This window comes from Ambystoma mexicanum, chromosome 4p (genome assembly GCF_040938575.1).
Source record: "Ambystoma mexicanum isolate Mex_15411 chromosome 4p, UKY_AmexF1_1, whole genome shotgun sequence".
NCBI classification, from domain to species: Eukaryota; Metazoa; Chordata; class Amphibia; order Caudata; family Ambystomatidae; genus Ambystoma; species Ambystoma mexicanum.
The window spans coordinates 687,576,805-687,599,096 of record NC_090927.1 but is presented as its reverse complement, the minus strand read 5'-3'; the positions used below and the strand labels follow the sequence as shown (position 1 = coordinate 687,599,096).

General features: G+C 45.8%; 1 protein-coding gene across 2 annotated transcripts in view; it reads left to right on the top strand.

Annotated features, from left to right (window-relative positions):
• Positions 1 to 22,292, top strand: part of CGAS (cyclic GMP-AMP synthase) — a 553,556-nt gene that overhangs the window by 426,876 nt on the left and 104,388 nt on the right. For both annotated transcript variants that reach the window (XM_069606247.1, XM_069606248.1), the window contains exon 4: positions 3,124 to 3,226. In XM_069606247.1, coding sequence (XP_069462348.1) covers positions 3,124 to 3,226 — 103 coding nt within the window. The remainder of the gene's footprint in view (positions 1 to 3,123; positions 3,227 to 22,292) is intronic.

Below are 22,292 nucleotides of genomic sequence, written 5' to 3'. Positions count from 1 at the left end.
CAGGGGACCAAGTGCGGAGAGAGAAGATCTCAAGGTTTTATTACAAGTGCATTGGGGTGTAGGGCCTTGCGGCAAGTGCAGAAGGACTGGCAGGGGTGCTTAGGACCTGTAAGACTGAGGTACACCAGGCGGCAGTCAATAAGCTGTGTGGAAGAGGGAGAGAAGGAAGAACAGAGAGCTAGGTTAGCAGGGTAGGGTGAGAGAGAAGGAAGAGGAGAAGAGGAAGGTCTTGAGTGTCCGGAACTTGAGAATTTCAGGCTCAAGATGGAGGGTGGCAGGGAGGCTGTTCCACAGGGACCCACCTGCTGAGGAAAGGAATCCCCCTTCAAATCTCTGCTTAGAGAACCGGCTCACCCGCAGAAGGTTGGAGGTAGAGAGCTCGAGAGTGACAGTATTTAGGAAGGCAACGTTGAAGGTAAGTAGGTCTCAGACCCCAGAAAGCCTCGAGGACAATGTAGAAGGTCTTGAATTTGATCCTTGCAGCCACGGGAGCCAGTGGAGGGATTTCAGTGCTGGAGAGATGCGGTCCGTGGGCAGTAGTCCAGCCTGGAGAACACTAGGGCTCCGGAGACAGTGAGCCGCTGAGGGAAAGTGAGAAAAGGTAGAGTGCCTCTAAGGAGGTGTAGTTGATAGATAGACTTTTTTGAAATGTCAGAAATGTGAGAGGAGAAGGAGAGAGTGGAGTCGAAAATGACCCCAAGGTTTTTGGCCTCACAGGTGGGGGTAGGTGCAGGTCCAAGGGAGGCCAGCCAGAGTGAGAGGGGGAAGGCGGGAGCAGGTGTCCCAAAGCGGACAATCTCAGTTTTACTGGCATTGAGACAAAGGTTGTTTGCAGCACACCATGACTGAATAGCGGACAGTCAGGTATGAGTGAGGAGGAGAAGGCGGCTGAGGGTAGCCTGGAGGATAGCTGCGTGTCATCCGCATAACACTGGAAATTAGAGGTGAGAGTGGCAATCACACGTGCCAGGGCAGCCATGTAGACGTTGAAGAACCAGGGTGATAGGTTAGAACCCTGGGGAACGCCACAGGTTGAGAGTGTGATAGTTGAGAGAAAGGCACCAAGTTCGACCTGGGATGGGCATTCGGAGAGAAAAGAGGTGAACCAAGCCAGAGCCTGACCTGTGATTCCCAAGGTGTCACAAAGCTGTGAGATCAGGATGTTGTGGTTAACTGTGTCAAAGGCAGAGGAGAGTTCAAGGAGAATGAGGACAGAGGGAGTGTTGGTGTCAAGATTTGAGAGCAGGTCTTCACAGGTGTTCTGAAGAGCAGTTTCCGTGCCTCTGGAGGCTCTAAAGCCAGACTTGTGGTCTTGAAAACAACTGATTGATTCCGTGTGGAGGTTTAGCTGAGAGATAGCCAGCTTCTCTGGGAGTTTGCCCAGAAAAAGGAGTGATAAAGATAGGGCTGTAGTTTGACGGAATGGAAGGGTCAGTAGAGGGTTTCTAGAGAAGAGGGTGCACAAGGGAGTGCTTAAGAGCAGTTGCCAAAACTCAAGTGGAAAAGGAGATAGAAGAGAAACCTGAGGAGCTTGTGCAACTGTATTTCCTTGAACTTGGGGAAGGGAACCTCAAGGATTTGTGGAACTGTTTGAACTTGCGAAAGGTAATCTTGAGACTTTTGTGGAACTTTCTTGAATTTGGGGAAGGGGAGCTGAAAAGGAAGCTACGAGCTGGAAGATGCTCAGAACATTGTGTTGATCACCATTTCTTTTATTATTGACATCACTACACATGGTTTAGCTTTAGTTGTGAGAGCAAGGATAGGTTTTGGACAGTCAGATTTTTAAGTTGAACTCTTTACTTAGTTTCATTCAGGTAGGGAAATCCCACCCCAGCATAGGGCAAGTTAGACCTTCTACCATCCTAACATTTGAGTTAATAAACTATTTTGTTTTGAACTTTGAATCTGTTGTCTGTGTCTTGCTTCATGATGCCTTCACACTGGGCTGGCTTGCCTCCTCCATAATGGGTGGCTAGCCAGAGCCCCATCGCCCATTATGGGTTGAGATGCCTCTTTCTCTTCTCTAGCAGAGCAGTGATCAGCATCCACAATACGGCTGAGTGTCAACATTCTAAAGCTAGTAATAAGCACTGTCCACTTTTTTTGGCCAACTAGTCCACTCAGACTCTTGTTTTGAATAATATGCACAAATGAGCTCTAAAATCATGTTCTGAAAGATCTGGCTTTGCTCGCACCTGTTATTTTGCAATGTTGTACAGTGTGTACATACAGGTCTACAAGAACTAGAAGCATCATGATTTGATCCTTACATCCCAGACTGGTTGAATATTTCACAACTGACATGGGACAACTTGAGATCCGTATCAGTTGTTTGTACTACTTTAAAGAAGGAGGTATAAACTTGTTGCTGTGCAAAACATGCACGATGTGCGGTGTCACAGAAAACGTTACTCACGTTTTTTGTGAAACAAACAACTAAGAATTCACGCTCATCAGCTGTTGGGTAAAGGTCTGCACACAGCACAGCTGTGCCCAGGATGTCAACCTTGTGCTAATCTAAGCGACAAGCCTCTTCCATGCATGACATGTAGACATGCATTGGCACAACTTGAGTGGCTGGCTGAAGTCAACGCTCTATCCCATTGGGATAGTAAGCACATATACAGTGGCGGACCTTAAAGAACCCATCACTGCAGATAACATTTTTACATGCCCACTCCGTTTACAAGGTGGCAATGTAAACAATTATTAGAAACGCTCTTGCTTGTCATTAGCGTTCGTCTTTGGAGAAGGACAATGCGGCATGGTCTCTGGAGAGACCTTTGACAGCATTTCCCATTCCCATGGCTTGGCTTCCGAGATTGGAGTCCAGGGGAATGAGCACCGACACTGGTGCAGATGGAAGCGCACATCCCTCTGTAAAGCACAAAAGCACTTTTACCTGTATTGATTCAACTTTGTGACTCGACGAACAGCTGAATGCAAGAAATGTTCCCACTTTTATGCGACAAGTGCGCGTGTAATTGTGCAAAGATTTTATGTGGACCGTTACTGTCTGTCGACATTGTGTGTTAAGCTCTCCATGAACTATTGTAGACCTGTGGAAATTTACTTTTGAAGGGATATACTTATTGTTTTTCGCTTTTTTCCCCCGTTTAGCGGACACATGGCGCATTTCCTTCTCGCACGTTGAAAAGGCCATTTTAAAAAATCACGGGAATTCAAAAACATGCTGCGAAAAAGATGGACAAAAGTGCTGCCGGTCAGTATAACTGTAAAAACCAATCAGCATTTTGGGAACTGTGGAATTTGATTTCTTAGATGTAGTAAATGTCGAATGCAGTTTTCGTACGAGCACAGTATGGATTTCACTGGGTCGTCTTTGTGTATTTCCATAAGACAGAAAACATAATTCTTTAGGTCTGGGACATTCCAATATAGGACGGTTACAGTTGTGCAACCCCAGGTGTGGTCTCTGGTCCAACAGGACTGGCAAACACCTTTTTGAACTGTAAATGTGCAGTGTGGCTCGTGCTCGGGGTGCCACACGGATGCCCTGAGTAACGACGCTGATGACGAGGTCTGAATTCCAGGAGGGAACGTGCGGAGCCGCCCGTTGAATCAGGACGTGGCGAGGGACATGAACGCTAGCGGGGCTCAATATTTAGAGTTGCTCGTCCATAAATATGACTTAATTTACTTACCTTTGCTTCTCCATCCCTGTAAAATGCAATTTTGGCGGCAAGCGCCTCCAGAACCAAGTGAGCCGCATGAGCCCTGCAGCGCCCCAGAACCTGATGCAACATCACAACCTTGCAACAGCCCCTGGCATGGTAGCAGTGTTGTGAGTCGACAGCAGTGCAAGGTGAGACGACCCCACCAGAACCGCTTTTACGTCTTTTCTGTAAACGCTGTAGCCCTCCTGCACTGCTTGGGTTCTGCAGTACAGGAGAAGTTTGAGGACCTACCTGACCTCGACATGCAGTGATAAAATTGTGGCAAAAATGTCGCCTGTACAAAAAATCGCGACAAAAATGCTGTGGTTTGACCTGTTAAAGGTGTACCCCATTACACCATTTAAGGTGAGCGGGGGTTGCCGGGGTGTCGCCCGCTCCCCATAAATGGTATAATGGTCGCGGGGTGCAGCGATTTTAACACATGGAACCCTGACCTCCTAGGAAATGAGTCGTAAGACTTAAATGAATATGAGAAAGCAGTCAAGAACAGGAGTAAACATTATGAAAAGAAATTAAGTACAATATTAGAGCAGTACAAGTTTGGGAAAAGAGTGCAGGAGGAAGACAAAAGCATAGAACAGTACATTACAGCCCTGGGGAAGTTAGCCAGAACATGCCATTTTAACAATCAACTGGATGAACGCCTCAGGGATCAATTTGTGCTTGAGTGCAACAGTGCAAAAGTCGGAGTGAAATTATGGTCGGAGGATGACCCCACCCCATTAGATACAATTCTGAAAGTAGCCAAAAGAGGGGGAGCACACCAGAAAATGTGTCAAGGTCCTGGAAGACAGGATAAAAGATACAAATGTGAAGGAAGAAGTTACACCACAACTAGTGACAATACCCAAGATAAGTGATGCTGTGTCGGCAGTTAGTGGCAATACATCTTTGAAGAGAAGGCCAGCAGAAAAGAGCCAGAGATCGGATTGAAAGGATGACTGGAGAGGTAGGACATCCTTCTGTGCATAGAGGCAAAGCAGCGCAAGGCAGGGAAGCCCAAGGAGATGTTTCAGGTGCGATAGCGCGAACCATTGGGCAGACAATCCAGAGTGCCCTACCCTGAGGCGCATCTGTCGCATTTGCAGGGGTAAAGGTCATCTCGCAAGATGTTGTAGGAGCAGGAAGTCTGCCACCAACTGGATTGGTAGTGATCATAGTGAAGAAGGTGAAGAATGTATATCACTAGTGATGGATGAATATGAAGGATAAATAGATAGTCCTGATTCCAAGATGGCTGCCTAGCAGGGAACACCGTGGCCGATGCTCCAGAGTACCTCGGGACCTCAGAGGAGTTGAGATAAAGCAGTTATGCCCTCCCCAGGCAGGAAATAGTGAACAAGCACCAGGGCTAGTGAGGGCTCGAAGATCGCAGCACGAACCCTCAGAGAACAGAAGAAAACAGGGGACTTTGCGAGGACCGGGGAAGCTAGGACCCGGGAGCCATGGCCTGGAGTATGTGCTGAGAGGAAAGAATGGAGGCGGCCCGGCACCAAGCAAGCCACCCCAGGCCGCCACCGAGGAAGCCGATCGTGGAGGGCCTGAGGGAGAAGGCAGAAGACTGGCTCTGCCCCCCCCTCCACCCAAGTATTAAGAAAGCTGCAGGAGCAGAGTCCAGGAAACTGGACCATAGAGGACCACAGAGCAGGGCAGCATTCCCTTGGGTGGAGACATCAGAGGTGAGGCACTCGGGCGTAGAGAAGGCCTGCGGACCAAAGGGGAGTGTGGCGTTGTGTTGCACTCCCGGGCGGTGTCAGCGGGAGAGAGGCCGCCAGGCTGACTTTGAGAAGGTGGATCCAGGAAGGCCACCACGCTATAACGGAATGGGAAGGTGGGGAGCCCAGGCCCGGCAGGCAAGGAAAGGGCACCTAGGGGGAAGCCACAAGGAGGAGTGACTCCCAGGAGAGACTAAACCCTCTGGGTCCAGAGGGACAAGACTTAGTAGAGGGATTGGGCCCACGAGCAATCTGACAATAAGACCAAGCCTTCTCTCAAGGGTCTCGACGAGAACAGAAGACATCAAGCAGTGAGGGACGGAGGGGCCCAAGTAGTGGAAATCCAGAAGGCGCAAACCCTCCTTGTTATAAGGGAGAGGGAGCACTGCTGACTATGCCCGGCAAAAGAGCTGCAGGAACTCAATAATCCTCCACGTTCCCTCCTCAATGAAGTGCATGGCTAGGCACACCCAATTCAGACAAAGCTGAAAAGGCCCCCGCTGGGGGAGGCTAGACAAAACCAGGAAAGAATCTCACCGGCGACCCTGCTCAATGTGCAGGGGGACTCCCCACTGTCAAAAACAAGAGGAAAATATCCCTCATTGCCCATAAAGGGGGCCAAAATAAAACCAGGACAGCAACTTGCAGAAGCTGTGGGGCAGGGATGCCAGCTCCACCCCACAGTAGGGAGCAGCTCAAGAACAGGTGGACAGAGATATCCCTTATCTGCAGAATACCCAGGACCAGGCGGTCACCACCCTGGCCCTTAAGCAATATTTCCCCGATTTTGGTGATAAAATAGCGGGCACAGTCCCGAGGCAGATGGACAAGATGAGGGACGGCCTTGCCTTGCGGGGGCGCTACAAGACGTAAGGAGGGATGTGAGCAAGATGGAAGAAAGGGTGGATACCAATGAGAGGGCGATACAAGACCTGGCAGACAATTCAAGGAAGGCCGACATACTCATGGAGCAATTAGCAACAGGCACCCACAATCTGGAAATTCAGGCTGAGTACCTGGAAAACAGATCTAGAACATCGAATATCCGAATAAAAGACCTGCCTGGGGAAGTGCCTGGCAAGGACCTACGGGGATCGCTCACTAGCATCTTCTCAGACCTTCTGGAACAGGAGCACCAAGGAGACATTCAACTTGCCAGAATACACAGTCGGGCTGCCGAGAACGAAACCAGGAACCAGGCCAAGGGATGTTTTAGCGGGGCTACACGACTACTCGACGAAGGAAAGGATTGTACAAGCAGCAAAGAAACTCAAATTACATACAACAGTACGGAAATTCTCCTATTCCAAGACCTCGCCCAAATTACGCTGATAAAGAGGAGGCAGATGGCCTCGATCCTTGAGGCTCTGAGGGACAAAGACATCAAACATAGATGGACATTTCCGTTTGGGGTTGTCTTTCACTGGCAGGGTAGGCAGAGAAGGATCAGATCCTATGAAGAAGGAGCAAGACTACTGGGCTTGGAAGTGTGAGAAGGCAACCCCAAAGACCTCACGCCAAAGAGACAGGACAACCCGAGGTGTTAGGAATGGACAATGATGATGGCCAGAAGAAGCAGAAAAGGGGTTCACCAACCCCAGCCGAAAAATGATGCGGCACCCTGAATAGACCAGGGAGAGACTGACACACGCACGCACGCACGCACGCACGCAGGCAGGCAGGCTGGGGATGAACCAAAAAGAGGTACGATCAGGGCTTTAGTAAGGAAGAGAAGTCTGGGGAGGGCACCGACAGGATGAGAACAAGGAGGTCCCGGGGGGGGCGGGTCAACTTCAAAAGGGTATGGGAGGACCCACAGTGGAGCACGCTGGGGAAAGAAGGGGCTTAATCCTCAAGGGAGTGATTCAAGGGGGCGCTAGAGGCTGGTTCAGCACCCCTGGCGATTGGGGTAGGAGACAAGGTAGGGGATGGGGAGAGAATTGGGTAGGGGAGAGAGGGTTCGGACAAGAAGATCTGAGGTTTATGAGTAGCACGATTCACAAACGGGAGAATGGGTGAAAGTGGAGGCCTGAAGATTATCTCTATAAACGTAAATGGTATAAATGCCCCTGTAAAGAGGAGAAAGCTGGAGAGATTTCTATGGTGTGAGGGACCTGATATAGTCACCCTAAAAGAGACACATGTTCAACTTTAAGACAGAGACAGGGTCTGAATTCAAGGGTTCCAGCCAAGCTAACGATAACACTAAAAAAGGAGGGGCATTGATTGCCCTTAAGAACAACTCAATAGGGATGGAGAAGGACTCCCAGGGAAGGTACCTAGTGGTAAACCTAAAAGGTAGGGCGAGGGATACACGATAGCCACGGTATTTGCCCCCAATCAGGGCCGGGACCGTTTTCTCCAGGTTTCCCTGGACAAGCTAGAGAGGATTATAAAGGCCCCCATAATACTTACTGGAGACTTTAATTTGGCATGGGACCCTGGGAAAGACAGAAGCAGTAGGACAACAGGAGTACAGGGCAAGTCATCAAAGGAATTGGTAGGGCAAGCCGTCAAAGGAATTGGAAGTGAAATTGGACGGGCTAGGGTTAGTGGACATTAGGCAGCGGAGGGAGACTGTGGGCTATACCTTTTTTTTTTTCTCACGCCTATCGATCGTCATCCAGAATAGACTATGCCTGGGCATTGCGATCCTCCGATGGAGATGGAGGTGGGGACCATGAATCTCTCGGACCATGCGCCTATCACATTGCAGTTTAGAAGGAAAGGGGGCCACTGTGAGTGTGGAGCTGGCATTACCCTGCTCACTTACTGAAGGACAACTTGCTGCGGGAAGAAATAAGGGAAGGGATTGGGGAATACTTTGGGGATAATAGGGAAGGGGATACCTTACAACAGATAAGGTGGGATGCCTTTAAAGCCGCAATAAGGGGGAGGATCATAGCTCTCGAGGCAGGTAGAGACAGGGAGTTAAGGCTAGTTGAACAAGAACTAGAGAGGAAACTGAAGCGGGTTATGACCCACATGGGAAGAGGGACAAGTGGGGAAACTAGGAGGGAATACAGGGCAGTGAGGGGACAACTAGACATGATGCAGGAGAGGGCCACGGAATGATCCCTCTCGCTCCTTAAACATAAATACTATGTTAAAGCAAATAAGGCAGATACGCTGCTGGCGAGGATGCTGAAAAGGGAGGAAAAAGCCAAAACTATCTTGAGAATCAAAACAGAGTGGGGGGGGATTTCTACAGACACGGAAGACATTTCCCCAGAGTTCAGTAAGTTCTACTTCCAGTTGTATAGTACAGAAGGGCCACCTGAGATGGGGCAGAAAAGGTATCGGGCCAGTAAGGAGCTAACCCAACTCCCTGAACCGGAGAGACTAGCACTGGAACAGAAAATGACTACCGAAGAGGGGAGGAGAGCCTTCTCCTCCTTACCTTTCAACAAGTCCCTGGGTCTGGACGGATTCACTATAGAATTCTACAAGGTCTTTAGAGAAACGTTATTGCCACGCATGGTTCCCCTTTTCAATGAATTTGGAAGGTCTGAGAAAATTGCCCCATCTATGAAGGAGTCGAAAGTGGTTTTACTGCCCAAGCAAGGTAAGGATCCCACTTCCTGCGGATCGTATAGACCAATTGCTCTGATAAACATGGAGGCAAAGATCTACTCAAAGGTCTCGGTGAACCGTCTCGAGCACATACTCCCCCTATTAATCTTTCAGGATCAATCCGTCTTTATCAAAGGAAGACAAACTAGTGACAACACTAGGTGGATAGCCCACCTCATAGATAAAGTTAAGAAAAAGGGCGGGCCCTCCTCTAACCCAGTCACCCTGGATGCTGAAAAGGCCTTAGACAGGGTGTAATGGCAGTTCCTATTCCTAGCAATGGTGAGTATGGGATTTGGGGAGAAGTTAGTGAAGAGGAAGTGCCAAGCATGATTCACACTCCTACGGCCCATTCTGAAGTACTAGGAAGATTCACACCGCAATATGTGACGTATGATGAGCAAATAAACCAGCATAGAGCCACAGTCGGGCTCTGTCCAGTACCTATCAGAATAACAGCACCTATTGAAGTACCGACCCCTAGGAAAACCTGGACAGTAAGGTACCCTTTGAGAAAACCATATCGACAAATGAGACAGAATGATGATCATCAGAATGTAATACCCGAAGAAGCCAAGGAGATACTGAAGGAAGATGAATGATGACGTCATATAAAAAGCCCAGACTGACATATAGAAGATATAACAACCTGAGAGTGATGACAAGAGAGACGAAATACCATGGACAAGTGACATCCGAAGCATAAAGTAAACCAATTGATGTCAAGCTGTCAGAAACTTGTGCCATGAGCATGATGAAGATATTCAGTTAGTTTAAACGTGTACATTTGCAAAGTAACTACAAGAAGCACAGAAAATCATGAGGCTTGCTTATGCTTAGCAATAAGATAGATTGTGGCAAGTGCCACCTATAGTTAGTAGAACCAATGAGACGTTGTACTTTTAGTGACCTTTACAGTAGCCATTTTGAAGGAAGGGCTTAGATGCCCCACCTGACATTGTTTATCCAATCCCCTCACCCGGTTACCATATACAGATATAGTACCTATATTAAAGTTACCTTCCTAGAACCAATCAAGTTGCATGCTAACTTTTAGAAGTTACACGTCAGTGATGGAGTTTTTGGTATAAATATTATGTTTTTTCTGAAATTAATTGGAGGTGAAGCGAGAAGGAATATCGAGCGATTGCTGATATTCATGAACTCCCCGTTTTTTTTACTTGTCGTTAAACGGACTCCCTTTGCCAAACTATTGAGTTGCCATTATTGATTTGGTGCAAGAGTATTAATCTGCATCCCCATCCATCTCAAGGGTGCTGCTACTCATCTTAAAGTGCTGTTTGGGAAACCCCCAGTCCTACGGGCCGGCTGGGGTCCCTACTGCATATTAGTGTCAAAATGTAAGGTCAATTTCAGGAACCTTTCGATATGCTTGACAATTAACGTACAGAGAGGTACGAAGCAGGGATGCCCCCGGTCACCCTTACTTTACGCGATACACTTGGAACCTTTGCTGGAGGCAGTCAGGGCAAACAGCGAGATAAAAGGAATCCCCTTCGGAGGCATAGAACACAAAATCGCAGCATTTACAGTTGACATGCTATTGTCATTACAAGACCCGATCCGGTCCCTGAAAGCAATGGAAAGTGAGCTGCAGGAGTTCCGAATAGTAGCAGGTTTAAAAATGAACACCCATAAATCCGAAATTCTGAATCTGTCTACCCCTCCCGTGACAGAAGCCGAGATTAGGAAAGAGATTCCATCCGAATGGGTGGAGAAGAGCATTAAATACTTAGGGGTTCGGCTCACGAAATCCATGGAAACGATATACGAGGCCAACTATCAACCCCTCCTAGAAAGCATTAAAAACAAATTGGTAGACTGGGGCCCACTAAATGTCACCTGGATGGGGTAGAGTTAACATATATTAAAAATGGTGGTACTTCCTCAACTACTTTATCACTTTACAACCTTCCCAATACAGATTCCTCAATCTTACTTTCGGGCGCTACGGAAATATATGGGGAGGTTCATATGGAATCAAAAGAAACCGTGAGTGGCGAGCCGAGTGATGATGCTGCCCAGGAATAGGGGGAATGGGACAACCGGACTTCCGCGTTTATTACCTAGCGCCACAGATGAGGGTCATTAGGGACTGGCTGAGAGACAACCGGGGGAAAAATATGGAGGGCACTGGACGAGGCGGTGGTGAGAGGGTGCCTAGCAGAGGTACTGTGGAAACCGAAAGGAGACAGACCAGCTAAGATGTATAGGAGTGGAATAGTGGCAGGGGTGGGGGACGCCTGGGATGAATTGGTGAAAAGAGCCCGATTTACGACATTTCCATCTCCATGTACCACAATATTCCATAACCCACAATTCTCTCCCGGGATGGGAAGAAGGGGTTTCGCTCATGGCTGAAGAGGGGATACCACAAAATCCGTGGCATGTTTGACGGAACAGAAATCAAATCCTTTAACCAATGTAAAGAGGACTTTGGGCTGTGGGAGAAGGAAAGGTATAGAAACACCCAGATAAGATACTGGGTAATGCAGGGCCTGGAGACGGAAGGGGAAACCCACAGTTTAACCCAGTTAGAAAAATACTTGGTAACAGACACAGGCAATGAACACATAGTGAGGGCAATATACTCGAGAGCAAAGCAGGGTGAAGAGGCAGGGGTGACACTATATATGACTAAATGGGAGGAGTCGACAAGCCAGGTAATGTCGGAAGCGGACTCGGAACAACTGTGGAGGTGGATCCCTAAACTAACTGGGTCCATCCAGATCCAAGAAATATGGGTGAAACTGATGGTGCAATGGCATCTAACCCCGGTTAGGCTACACAAGAGCTACAGCTCAGTATCAAAAATGTGCTGGAGGGAGTGCGGCATGGAGGGGACGTGGAGCCACATATGGTGGTACTGCCCACATATACAGAAATTCAGGGGAATTATTTTATAAGTGCTCGAGGCAGTTACGGGGTCACTGGTGAGGGGAAACAAAGGACTGGTGCTGTTGGGTATGGGAGCCCATATAAACGACCTACCCACTAGAGTGGAACGGAAGATGATCTTCATACTGCTAATGGCAGGGGCGCTCACCCTGGCACAAAAGTGAAAATCAAAAGGAGGCTCTTTTGATTTCCACTCCAAGAGCATGAATGGGTAGGGAAGTATGGAACTTTGCAGCCTTGGAATGGGTGACCTACTCCCTTCAGGAGCACCATCATGGCTTCCTCGCAATTTGCACTCTGGTGCTGGAATACCTCCAGCGAGAGGCGAGAACAGCGTGGTGCCTGAGGAGGATGAGCCTATTGGGGCTACTGTAAAAGGGGCAGAAATAGACACAAAGGGCACACACAGAGAGGACTCAAAGGACACATGGTCCCTAACAAGAACCTAAGGGAATGGAAAGTTTGGGGATAATTGGCAATGTGCAACTCTGACATAATGCTCGGGATAGAACACTGGGAAGGGGTTGTTTTATTGTTGTACATTGTTGAAAATGTTAATAAAAACTTACTGGAAAAAAAATAGTCCTAAAGCTTCAATAACTCTTGATGGTGTCATGATATCCAGGATGATTGACTCAGGTGCCATATATACACTTTTATCCCAGAACCAATGGGAAAGGCTCTGCAAGTGCTGTTTTGCTGTGAGGACCCGCTGGTGTGCTCCTGCCTGTTGCTCTACGGGAAGGTGCCCATGCACAAGAGGAAACAAATCATCTGAAGTGCGGCGAAACGGGCTGCTGGACTTCATTCTCCAGAGTAATTATTCTGCATTCAACCTACTTGGGGACTTATTGTCTTTGGACGTTGGGCTATGTGTTTGGCCCCCTTCTGACACTCCCTAGCTCCAACATCCTAAGGAGCCTATACTCTCTCCTAAGGAGCCTGCGTATGCACTGTGTCTTGCATTTCCTACTATGCAAGTGCCCTCGTGATACTTACGTTCTTTTTTCTTTTTCTTCCTGTACGCAGATCCTCATCGTGCGTGACCCGCCCCCTCCCATCCGCCCGCCGTTCCTCATTGTGCATTAAACCCGGGTGCACGCGCATCTGCGCGCGCACCCCGGAAGGGCACTGCAAGTGCTGTTCAGCTGTGCGGCGGGGTAAGGGGCGTAATTGTACATGTTCCGTTAAATATAGTATATCATGGTCAAAACAGGTGCACAATTTTGTACATACTTGTGTGTACCTCTGGCGATTTTCTTGTTTGGCTGGGATATTTTCACGGGGATAGCCTGCCCTACTTTAGCCACCAAGAGCAAGTGTGTTGAGAGCTTATTTTCTTGCTGTATATTTAACACATACGTCGCAGTATGGTTAATGGCTTACGAAGTGGTCGGAAGCTTCTAGAACCGGTACCTATAATACCTGGCACCACTGTGAGCGAGGATATGTCTGCTGACTGTGTGGCTCCACTAATTCCTCAAGCTCCTTTGTTATCTACACCAGGCCCTTTAGAGTGTGAGGCAACGTCTGTTGATCTTGTAGCTACATCGGTACACCAAGCTACGATGTCAATAGATGAGTGCACTCCAGCAGTCCTAAAAACCAGGGTATTCAACGAAATGGGTGTAGCTCCCAAATTTGATATTAATGCTATGATACACTGCTCTGGTAATAGGGATGACCCTTTAGTGAGAAACACTAAATTTGAGCTTAAGGATCTAAATAATAGTGCTCCAAGTATTTCCCCTGCAATTGACTTGAAAGAAAGTAATGATATTGGACTATACAGTATCTCCAACATCTCCTATAAAGAAGAAACAGTCGATTGCTCAGTAATGGGTCCCACCATTGAAGCAGAGCTAAGCAAACGTATTCGTCTCTCTCTTGGACCTTCAACTCCTGTGAATCAGAAATTGGTCGGGAGAGAAGATGGTTTCATGTTGAGTACTAGAAGTAAACCTGTTCCCATTAGTAATCCTGACACTTTGAGTGGTGAAAATGTCAAACTGACCTGGGAAATGGATTTTGAACCAAATGAATCCTTAAATAAACCCATGGTTAGTTCACCTAAAGCTTCTAGTGCTCAAACTGCACTAAATGACCGGATGAACCTTGATATTCAAGAATTCCAATCGAGTTTGATTGGAAAAGATAAAGAGGCCTCTAATAATGTCCGCTCTGAGAGCATCACACTTGATGCACCATCTCTAAGTCCTGATTTCCCTGTTTTATCTAGAATTTTCAACTTACTGGATAAGGGCCATGAGCGCTCCCACTATGAAATAGGAATCATGAGAGAAGCTATCGCTGACTTATCTATCAAAACTAACAGAATTTAAGGCCTACTGTTTACTTGTGACGCATTGGCTGCTCTAACTAATAGACTACCCAAGAGAAAGGATATGGTGGATAGTGCCATTCAATTTGATGGCATATTTAACATACCTACGCAGTAAAGATGCTATTAAGCCAGTCCTTCTATCCCCAGATCTTTGAACTCAACCTGTACACAGACTGATGTTATTGTTGATGACTTGTGTAAAGTTCTGTCCACTGTCCAAAAATGTGAGTATCATTTTGATAAAATGTATACAGAGTCTTCTGCAATTCAAGCAGTGATCTCTCCTGCTGTCACCGGGGTTGAATTCATGAACATATCCCAAAGTCCCGATAGCCCATTCCAGCTGATGGATTTAATTGATCTAGCGGGTGAATGTTCCATGATGGGAGACCCAAAAATGTCAGAAACTAGTAACGGTGATCTCCCACTGAAACCTATAACCGTTCTAACCCGAAGAGAAAAAAGGCTAGCTGGCAGAGCTTTGAAAAGGAAAGCTAAAGCGTCAGCCTTGGCAAAGAAACATGGGAAGGCCGTGCTAAACGCCCAAACTAAAGCTATGCCGGTTATTCCTGAGAACGACGCGGTGATTAATCTTTCTCAACCTGATGACGAATCAAGACTGTTACTTGATATCAAGCCCCCTAATAAAAGCAAAGAAAAAACAAATGGGGATAAAAAACAAGAGTATCCAGGAAATTGTTAATGTAAAAAGGAATGGTGTGAGGACCGTTTGTTCCTCGAACCATCAATCCAGTCCACTCCCCTCAGGCATCTCTTGGGGGGGGGGGGTTGCAAATGTCGCTCTCTCAATTCTACCCGATAAGCCATAAAAAAACTTCCGTCTGCAAAGGGAAAAGTAAGGTTACGATACCCAGGGCTTGTCCCTCTCAGCCTGCTGACAACAACCTACTAGAGGGTTCTGCTACTGAGCCATGGATGTTGGGTGTATTGGGTAGGGATCCATTAAGATGTCTGGAAGGTTCAAAGGTCTTAAAAGTTGACATAGGGCCTATGCCTTCACCGCCTAAAGTTATGTCCTGTAAAGAAAATGAAGCTATAGCAACAACTGAATTGGTTGATTTAAATGTGGCGGGTTGTTCTAATAGCAGCCCAAAAGCAGACAACAATGAGTTTGAGTCCATTCTTGATCCACCGTACATACTTGGTTGGGAAAGTGACCCCAATATTAACGGCAAATTAACTTTGAATCGGTCATCCCTCCTAAAAGCGTTTCACACAATACCCTGCCTGAGAACCATAGTAACAGATGATATTGATTGGGTAAGACTAGCTAACAGATACAATAACAGGATGTTGTGGGTTGGCTAACCTGAAAAGATGGTGGGGATCCACCAACCCAAGTGAACTTCCGGCTATATTGCTATTACAAGAGACAATGCATGCCTCCCAGCTGTCGTTTGATGGTTTTGTTTGTTAATCCCAACCTGCAATCCAAGGAGAAAAGGGTAGACCGTCGGGTGGTCTTGCAATTTTAATAAGTAATGCTTGTAAGTATCTAACGGAACTTGTCTATAAGGATCCAAATGTGTTAGCCATAGAAATAGCACCGGTTTCTCCGCAAGGCAAATTTCTCATCCTGTTGTGCATGTATTGGAATAGATCGACGATAACGTTTAATGAAATCACTGACATTCTGGATGTTATCTTAGAAGGTGTTTTTTCTCGAAACAATGAGGTTAGTGTAGTGGTTGGTGGCGATTTCAACTCTTCATGCTTAAGGCAAAAGCTTTGTCCGGGATACCAACCCTTTCCTACTGCGCCTAGTTCGGCTAGGAACGAGTTGAAATGGATAGAGTTTTTCCTTAACTGGGACATTCAGGTAATTCCTACTAATTCAGTGTACTATACATACACTTGGTCTAGGGGAGGTTTGTACTCACACATTGACCATTTTTTTACATCCTCGAATACTTGCCTCTTAGCGGACAGTGTGAATATCAAGAATCTGGGATTTGGTGATCATAATGCTATTTCAATACAATTGAAATTAGAGGGTTGGGGTTTTACCCCATTTTATTCTCTAAAGTTGGTTGAGAATGATCGCCCAGGTTTAACGGTCAGATGGAATCTCTCGGTATGCTATCAACTTACGGAGCGTATTAGAGATGAATTGGGGTTGATCAAATGTTTCTCTCCAGGACCCTGCAGGTGTTGACCAGTATATCTCTAAAATGATTGAATTCCATCTGCTGGAAATGTCTAAGTATAGAAAACCGCCGCCGGTCGTTAAACCACACCGACACAAATTTAATATTGAAATTTACCACCTTAAGAAGACCAGAAATGATAAGTTACATAGATTATCTAAGTTGTTGCTTGATCCAACACAATATTTCATGCAAAGAAAAACTATTCTAGCTACACATAAAAATGCTGTGAAAAACGTAAAAATGCAGCTATACATGAATGACAACTATAATATGCTTGATCAGATCTTGAAAAGTGATGCACGTAAAATTTGGGCTTTGTTAAAGGATAGTTCCGGGACTTTTTTTTATTGTCCCTAAGGTTCGGCCATGTGTTTTTAAGCATAACTCGGTAGATCGTAGAAAACTTTCCTATGGACCTTACCCGACTTTTCGTCCATTAACGCACTCGAAATCAGCCGCCATTTTCTGATAATCCTATCATTTCCCCCCATCGCCCTGGCTCACCTGCTTTTGCGGCACTAAATCAAATCCCCCGCCCCTGAAACAGACTTTATCAAAACATTCATATTCCCCGCCTCTATCCGTGACGTGCCTGAGCTGCGTAGGCAAACGCGCCCAGGCGTCTTCTACGCGACTCCACACAGAACCCGGAAATCAACACAGATGAGCTCACACAACACAGCGCGCCACAATTGGGAATATGAAACTGTACTTTTGAATTAAACCGCAAGATTGTAAATTTGGTAAAGTACATTTATTTGACATCAAATGTTTTGAGAATATTCAGCGATTTTCATTTTTATTTGCTCACGTTCCAAAAAGTTCGTTTTGAGGCACGCGATGTTCCTTTGCTGTACACAGGGTCTTAGATCATCTCACAATACAGCGCCACAATTCGGAATATGAAACTGTGGTTTAAAAGCAAACTGCAAGATTGTACATTTGGCAAAGTACATTTATTTGACATCAAATGTTTTGAGAATATTCAGCGATTTGCATTTTTCTTTGCTCTCGATCCAAAATAGTTTGTCTTGAGGCAAGCGATGTTCGTGTGCAGTACACAGGGTGTTGGTTTACGATAAAATAAGCTCTTCGGTCGCACTGATAATCGCACGGCTGTTCCAACAACGAGGCACTAGGCCACCACAATGGTCTGTATGTTGCATCTAGCCGTTAGTACCGCGTAAGGGCATACTTGTTCTTGGCGATCGTCCCATAAAATGGTCAGGGTGGTAACGTTGTTCACGCGGAGAAGCAACTGGCGGTTATAAAAGCCATCCGCCGGTGTCTGGTACTCGTGACACATACAATAATGAAGGATGTACCTGTTTTAAAAACATAAAAAATGAAATTAGTCTCACCATCAGATCTTTATTAAAATTATTCATTTTATATATTAGGTCGGGAAATTATTTCATAGCTAGGACAGTGCAACTGGGTATTATACGTCAAGGGGGGGCTGTAGGATACTGAGACAGTCCCCCAGTGCAGGGGTTGACAGGGAGGCAGTGCAGGTGGAGAGTGGAAGGGCCCAGGACCGAGGTCGCAGACAGTGGTCCAGTTGTAGCAGGGGAGAGGGAGAGAGAAAGCAGAAGCAAAGAGGAAGGTTTTGAGGTTCTTCCGTAAAAGGAGATGGTTCTCCTCAAGATAGTGCGCGGTACAAAACAATATGCCACATAGAACAAACAAGTACAACTTAACCCGTCTTTAAAGCTACTGTATAGTAATTAAATTGCGGTATAAACTCATCTAAAGAGTTACTTACATTATATTTGCATTTTCCATTGTGTCTGTGCGTAGGGCAGCCCCGAAATACCACTCCTTCTATGCCGACGTTATTTCTTCTAATGAACGAACATTAAATGGCTTTCGTTTCTGAAATTATATTCATTATCATTTCTTACGTTATTGCCCCACACCCCCAAAAAGAAGTCTTTCGGGATGGTCCCGGCCTGTCAAGGTCAAATAACAATAGAACCTTATACTGAGTCGTGGGCCATTCTGGCACCCGAGCAAAAAATCAAAGCAGCTGACCTTCACTTTGAACGAGCACACATTCCTAGTTAGCTACATTCAGTGTAAGGCCATCTCACAGGACTTGAAATTTACACTCCATCTTTGCATTTTGTCTGCGTGCATTTGCAGTCCCAGAGAACCATAAATACGGAGACATTCTATATTTTTTGAAAAATGATTTATATTACTGTTTGGTTTAATTTAATGCGCAAATGAACAAGGTTGGATAGACACATTGCATGTACATTGAGCAATCACTTTTATTTACACAATACATAGTTACACATATTCAATGGGCCTGCAACATGAGGAGACTCCAGAGCAAAGTCACAGGTGACACCCGGGTGGTTCGCACAACTGCACGGTGAAGGGAGGGGCAACGGTGGAGAGACACATTGCATGTACACTGAGCAATCACTTTTATTTACACATTACATAGATACACATATTCAATGGGCCTGCGACATGAGGAGACTCGAGAGAACAGACAATCAAATTACAATCATTTAAACCGTGATGTGTATTTCTCAATGAGCTCTTCTTTAGGTGGACATGGAACAGAGGCAATGTTGGGTGGCAATGCAGTTGTCCGCTGCACAGGTTCGTTCACAGCTCCATGTATGTGCCTATCTAGGACATCAACAATAAGTCTCTCAATAAAGTCATATTGCATATCCTCAAACACTGGTTTGATAACCCATTGTTTACTTCTTTTAGTGAAGGCCTTATTGTAGCGAAGCGTCCCTAAAGTTCCGGTCGTCCTACTTTGTTGACGGCCAACATTATGGTTATGTGCCAAGACCGCTAGAAGAGTCCGATTTATCATGCCCTCCATGCCAAAATGCAATCGTTTTGGCCTGTACTTTAGGCACATATTGTGGAACACCTCCAAATCTCCTGTGTGGCAGAATTCCGTGAGTCCCCTCAAATCTCTTGTTATAGTTTTATCAAATACAATCGTTTCAATGGCTTTGTGAGTGGGTGATGAAGGAATCAACCACTTCTTCCGTGCCTCCTCTGTGGACAAATGGCCATGTTCACAATTGTGGAAATGTTGGTTTGTGTTCCAGCGGTGAACGTTGCTACAGTGTAGCATTACTGACCGCCATTTTTCCAGTAGAATGTCCAACGACCCTCCACATGTTTTTGAGCTCCACCAAAGATGGTTGCTGATTGACTTGGACCACTGTGAAATACCTTGCATATCTTTTTTTTTTACCTGCAGCCGACATTTTTTTATTGATTGTTTTTGCAAGATGCCAAACGTCAAATTGGTGATTTATATTTTTGTACTCTTCTCTCATTGTCTTGGCAACTGAAACGTGTCTGTCCGTGGCTATCAGGTCGATCACCATTCCCCGCAATTGTAGTTCTTGCAATGATGCTACAAAGCCAACTTTCTCCATGGCCACTGAGGATGTACTTTGTGACATCTGCACGACCACCGAACTCACAATTTTCTTACTTTCCATGTCCTGAAAGTGGTAGGTGCAGTACTTGGCTGAAAATCCTGGGCTGTCGCACTGTCCATCACCGGCTAGCCTGAACCGTTTGCCCACGAATGTACTATAAATAGACATTTTTTCCATTCTCCAAGCTTCGCTAATGGCTGGAAATAGATAATCGGTTTGGTATTTGTAGAACTGAGTTTTCGCAATGAAATGGATTCCCACAAACTGAAAGAAAGACTCTAACTTTTTAAAACTTGAACCACTAAAAAGTGCAGCCGCTGCACAAAGTAGATTGCCTGCTGGCAGTTGCCCCAGCATGGGTTGTGCAGACCATGAGAAAGGATGATATTTTGTACAGGTGGCATGAATTTTAAGGTTAGTGCCTCGAATTGCACGAGTCACATTAATCAATGGCTCCCCACATACTTCCCCACCAACCGAATGCCCACATTTCATCCGAATAATAATATCAATCAAACAACTATCGAATACAATGAATTTGGCCTCTTTCCTTATACTGGCACTCTGAATCCCAGCTGGTTCGGCCTGTAACGTTGAGGACATGTCACTCACATGAAAGGTAGAATCTCTGATATCGTCTTCCGCTATGTTCAGTGATATTGATGGTGTTTCATTGTCGTCCACTTCATTCTCTTCCATTGCAACATCTGTTCCTTCTCCGGCGATGGGTGAATAAAACTATTTCTTCAACTTTCTCGCGGTCTTAGTTTTTGCGGGTGTGGATTCTGTGAATTGATCTCCGACTGCATCCGAACTACCAGGAGGACATTCACTATCAATGGCTGGATGTGGTATAGCTCCGTTGTCAATCACTTCATATTCTTCCCATTGGCACGATGCATCTCCAGTCTCAAGTCCCTGCCAAAAGGTTTGACAAGCAACATCTCTCGTTCGCTTCACTGTCTGTGTAGATCTAGTTCGTACACCCACTCGCAACTAGAGGACAGATTGGAAAAGGGATGTTCAGTTTAAACACAATTTACAGTATTGAACTATTAACAGTGAAAAACAACATAATATAGTGACCAGGACACTAACCTTCTTTTGCTTTCTTTTCTTTGAAACTTTCTTGCCTCGAACTTCAACATCGGGACGCTGTTGCTCCGACTCGTGTGTGCATGTCTCCACTTCCTCTTGCGCTGCAACGACTATATTTTCATGATAAGCACATCCATCACGCACTGACGCTCCATCGACTCCCCGAAACATAGAACTTTCATTAGTATGTATAATACTATTGAAAACACAAAATGTACTTGGGGACCAATACCCACGTACATCTCAATAGCAAAACACGAATGAACGCTTTGTGTAGAACATTCAAACGACAATTATTCACGCATTGTTGATCTAGTTAGATGGAACTGTCAAGATCCATACCTCGGGCTCCTCATAGACTTCCATTGATGATATTATTGAAGATGATGCTTCAGTAACTCCCTGAAACACAGTAATTGCATTAGTATGGTTTTCTATTTTGTTAAAAAGAACATACACTTTGTGCAGGCGTCAACGGCTCATCTAAATAGACCTGCACAAATGATCAGTTGTCTAAAATAAATAATGGATATCTAAATATGATTCGATTTGCTCGATCATTGGAAGTGTCACCACCCAGAGATCTGCATCAACTACTAGGGGTGATGTTCTTGTAGAAGAAGCTCCGTCATCTCCCTGAAACATAGTACTTGCGTTAATAAAGAAGGAAGTATAGCGGATGTAATCACGTCATATGATTTCGCTTGATCGAACTGTCAGTATCCATACCTCGAAATGCATAAGAACATCAAGGGACGATGTAACTGCGGTGCACACTTCTGCAAGCTGTTGCGCCGACCCATAACTGCATGCTCCCCCTTCTTCTTGGACTAATGCTCCATCGACTCCCTGAAACATAGGACTTTCATTAGTAATGAACACAATATTGAAAAAAGAAGACACATAGGAGGGCGACGACAGAAGGACATATCAATGGCTAAAAACGAAGGAAACATTGTGTGTAACAATCACGCTACAAGAATGCAAGATCTGATGATCTCCATCGATGGAACTGTCCGGAAACGTACCTCGAGCATCTGAGTGACATCAACGGTTGTCGTCAATGCGTTGGACTCCTCAGCATCTCCCTGAAAGACAGTACTTGCATTATTTTGGATAACAATAATTATAACTGAAAACAAAGACTAGAGGACGAGTACAAGGGTGTACCATTAGGTAAAATAATCACACGATAAATTAAAACTATTGATTTACATGCCTAAAACAAGTCAGTGGCAGAATAGCTAAGTAAGATTACCCGATAGGCGCTTGAAGTGGCTGATGACTGCAATAACGACACGGATGGAGAATCTTCCGCCTTCATATTGAGTGGATACATAAAT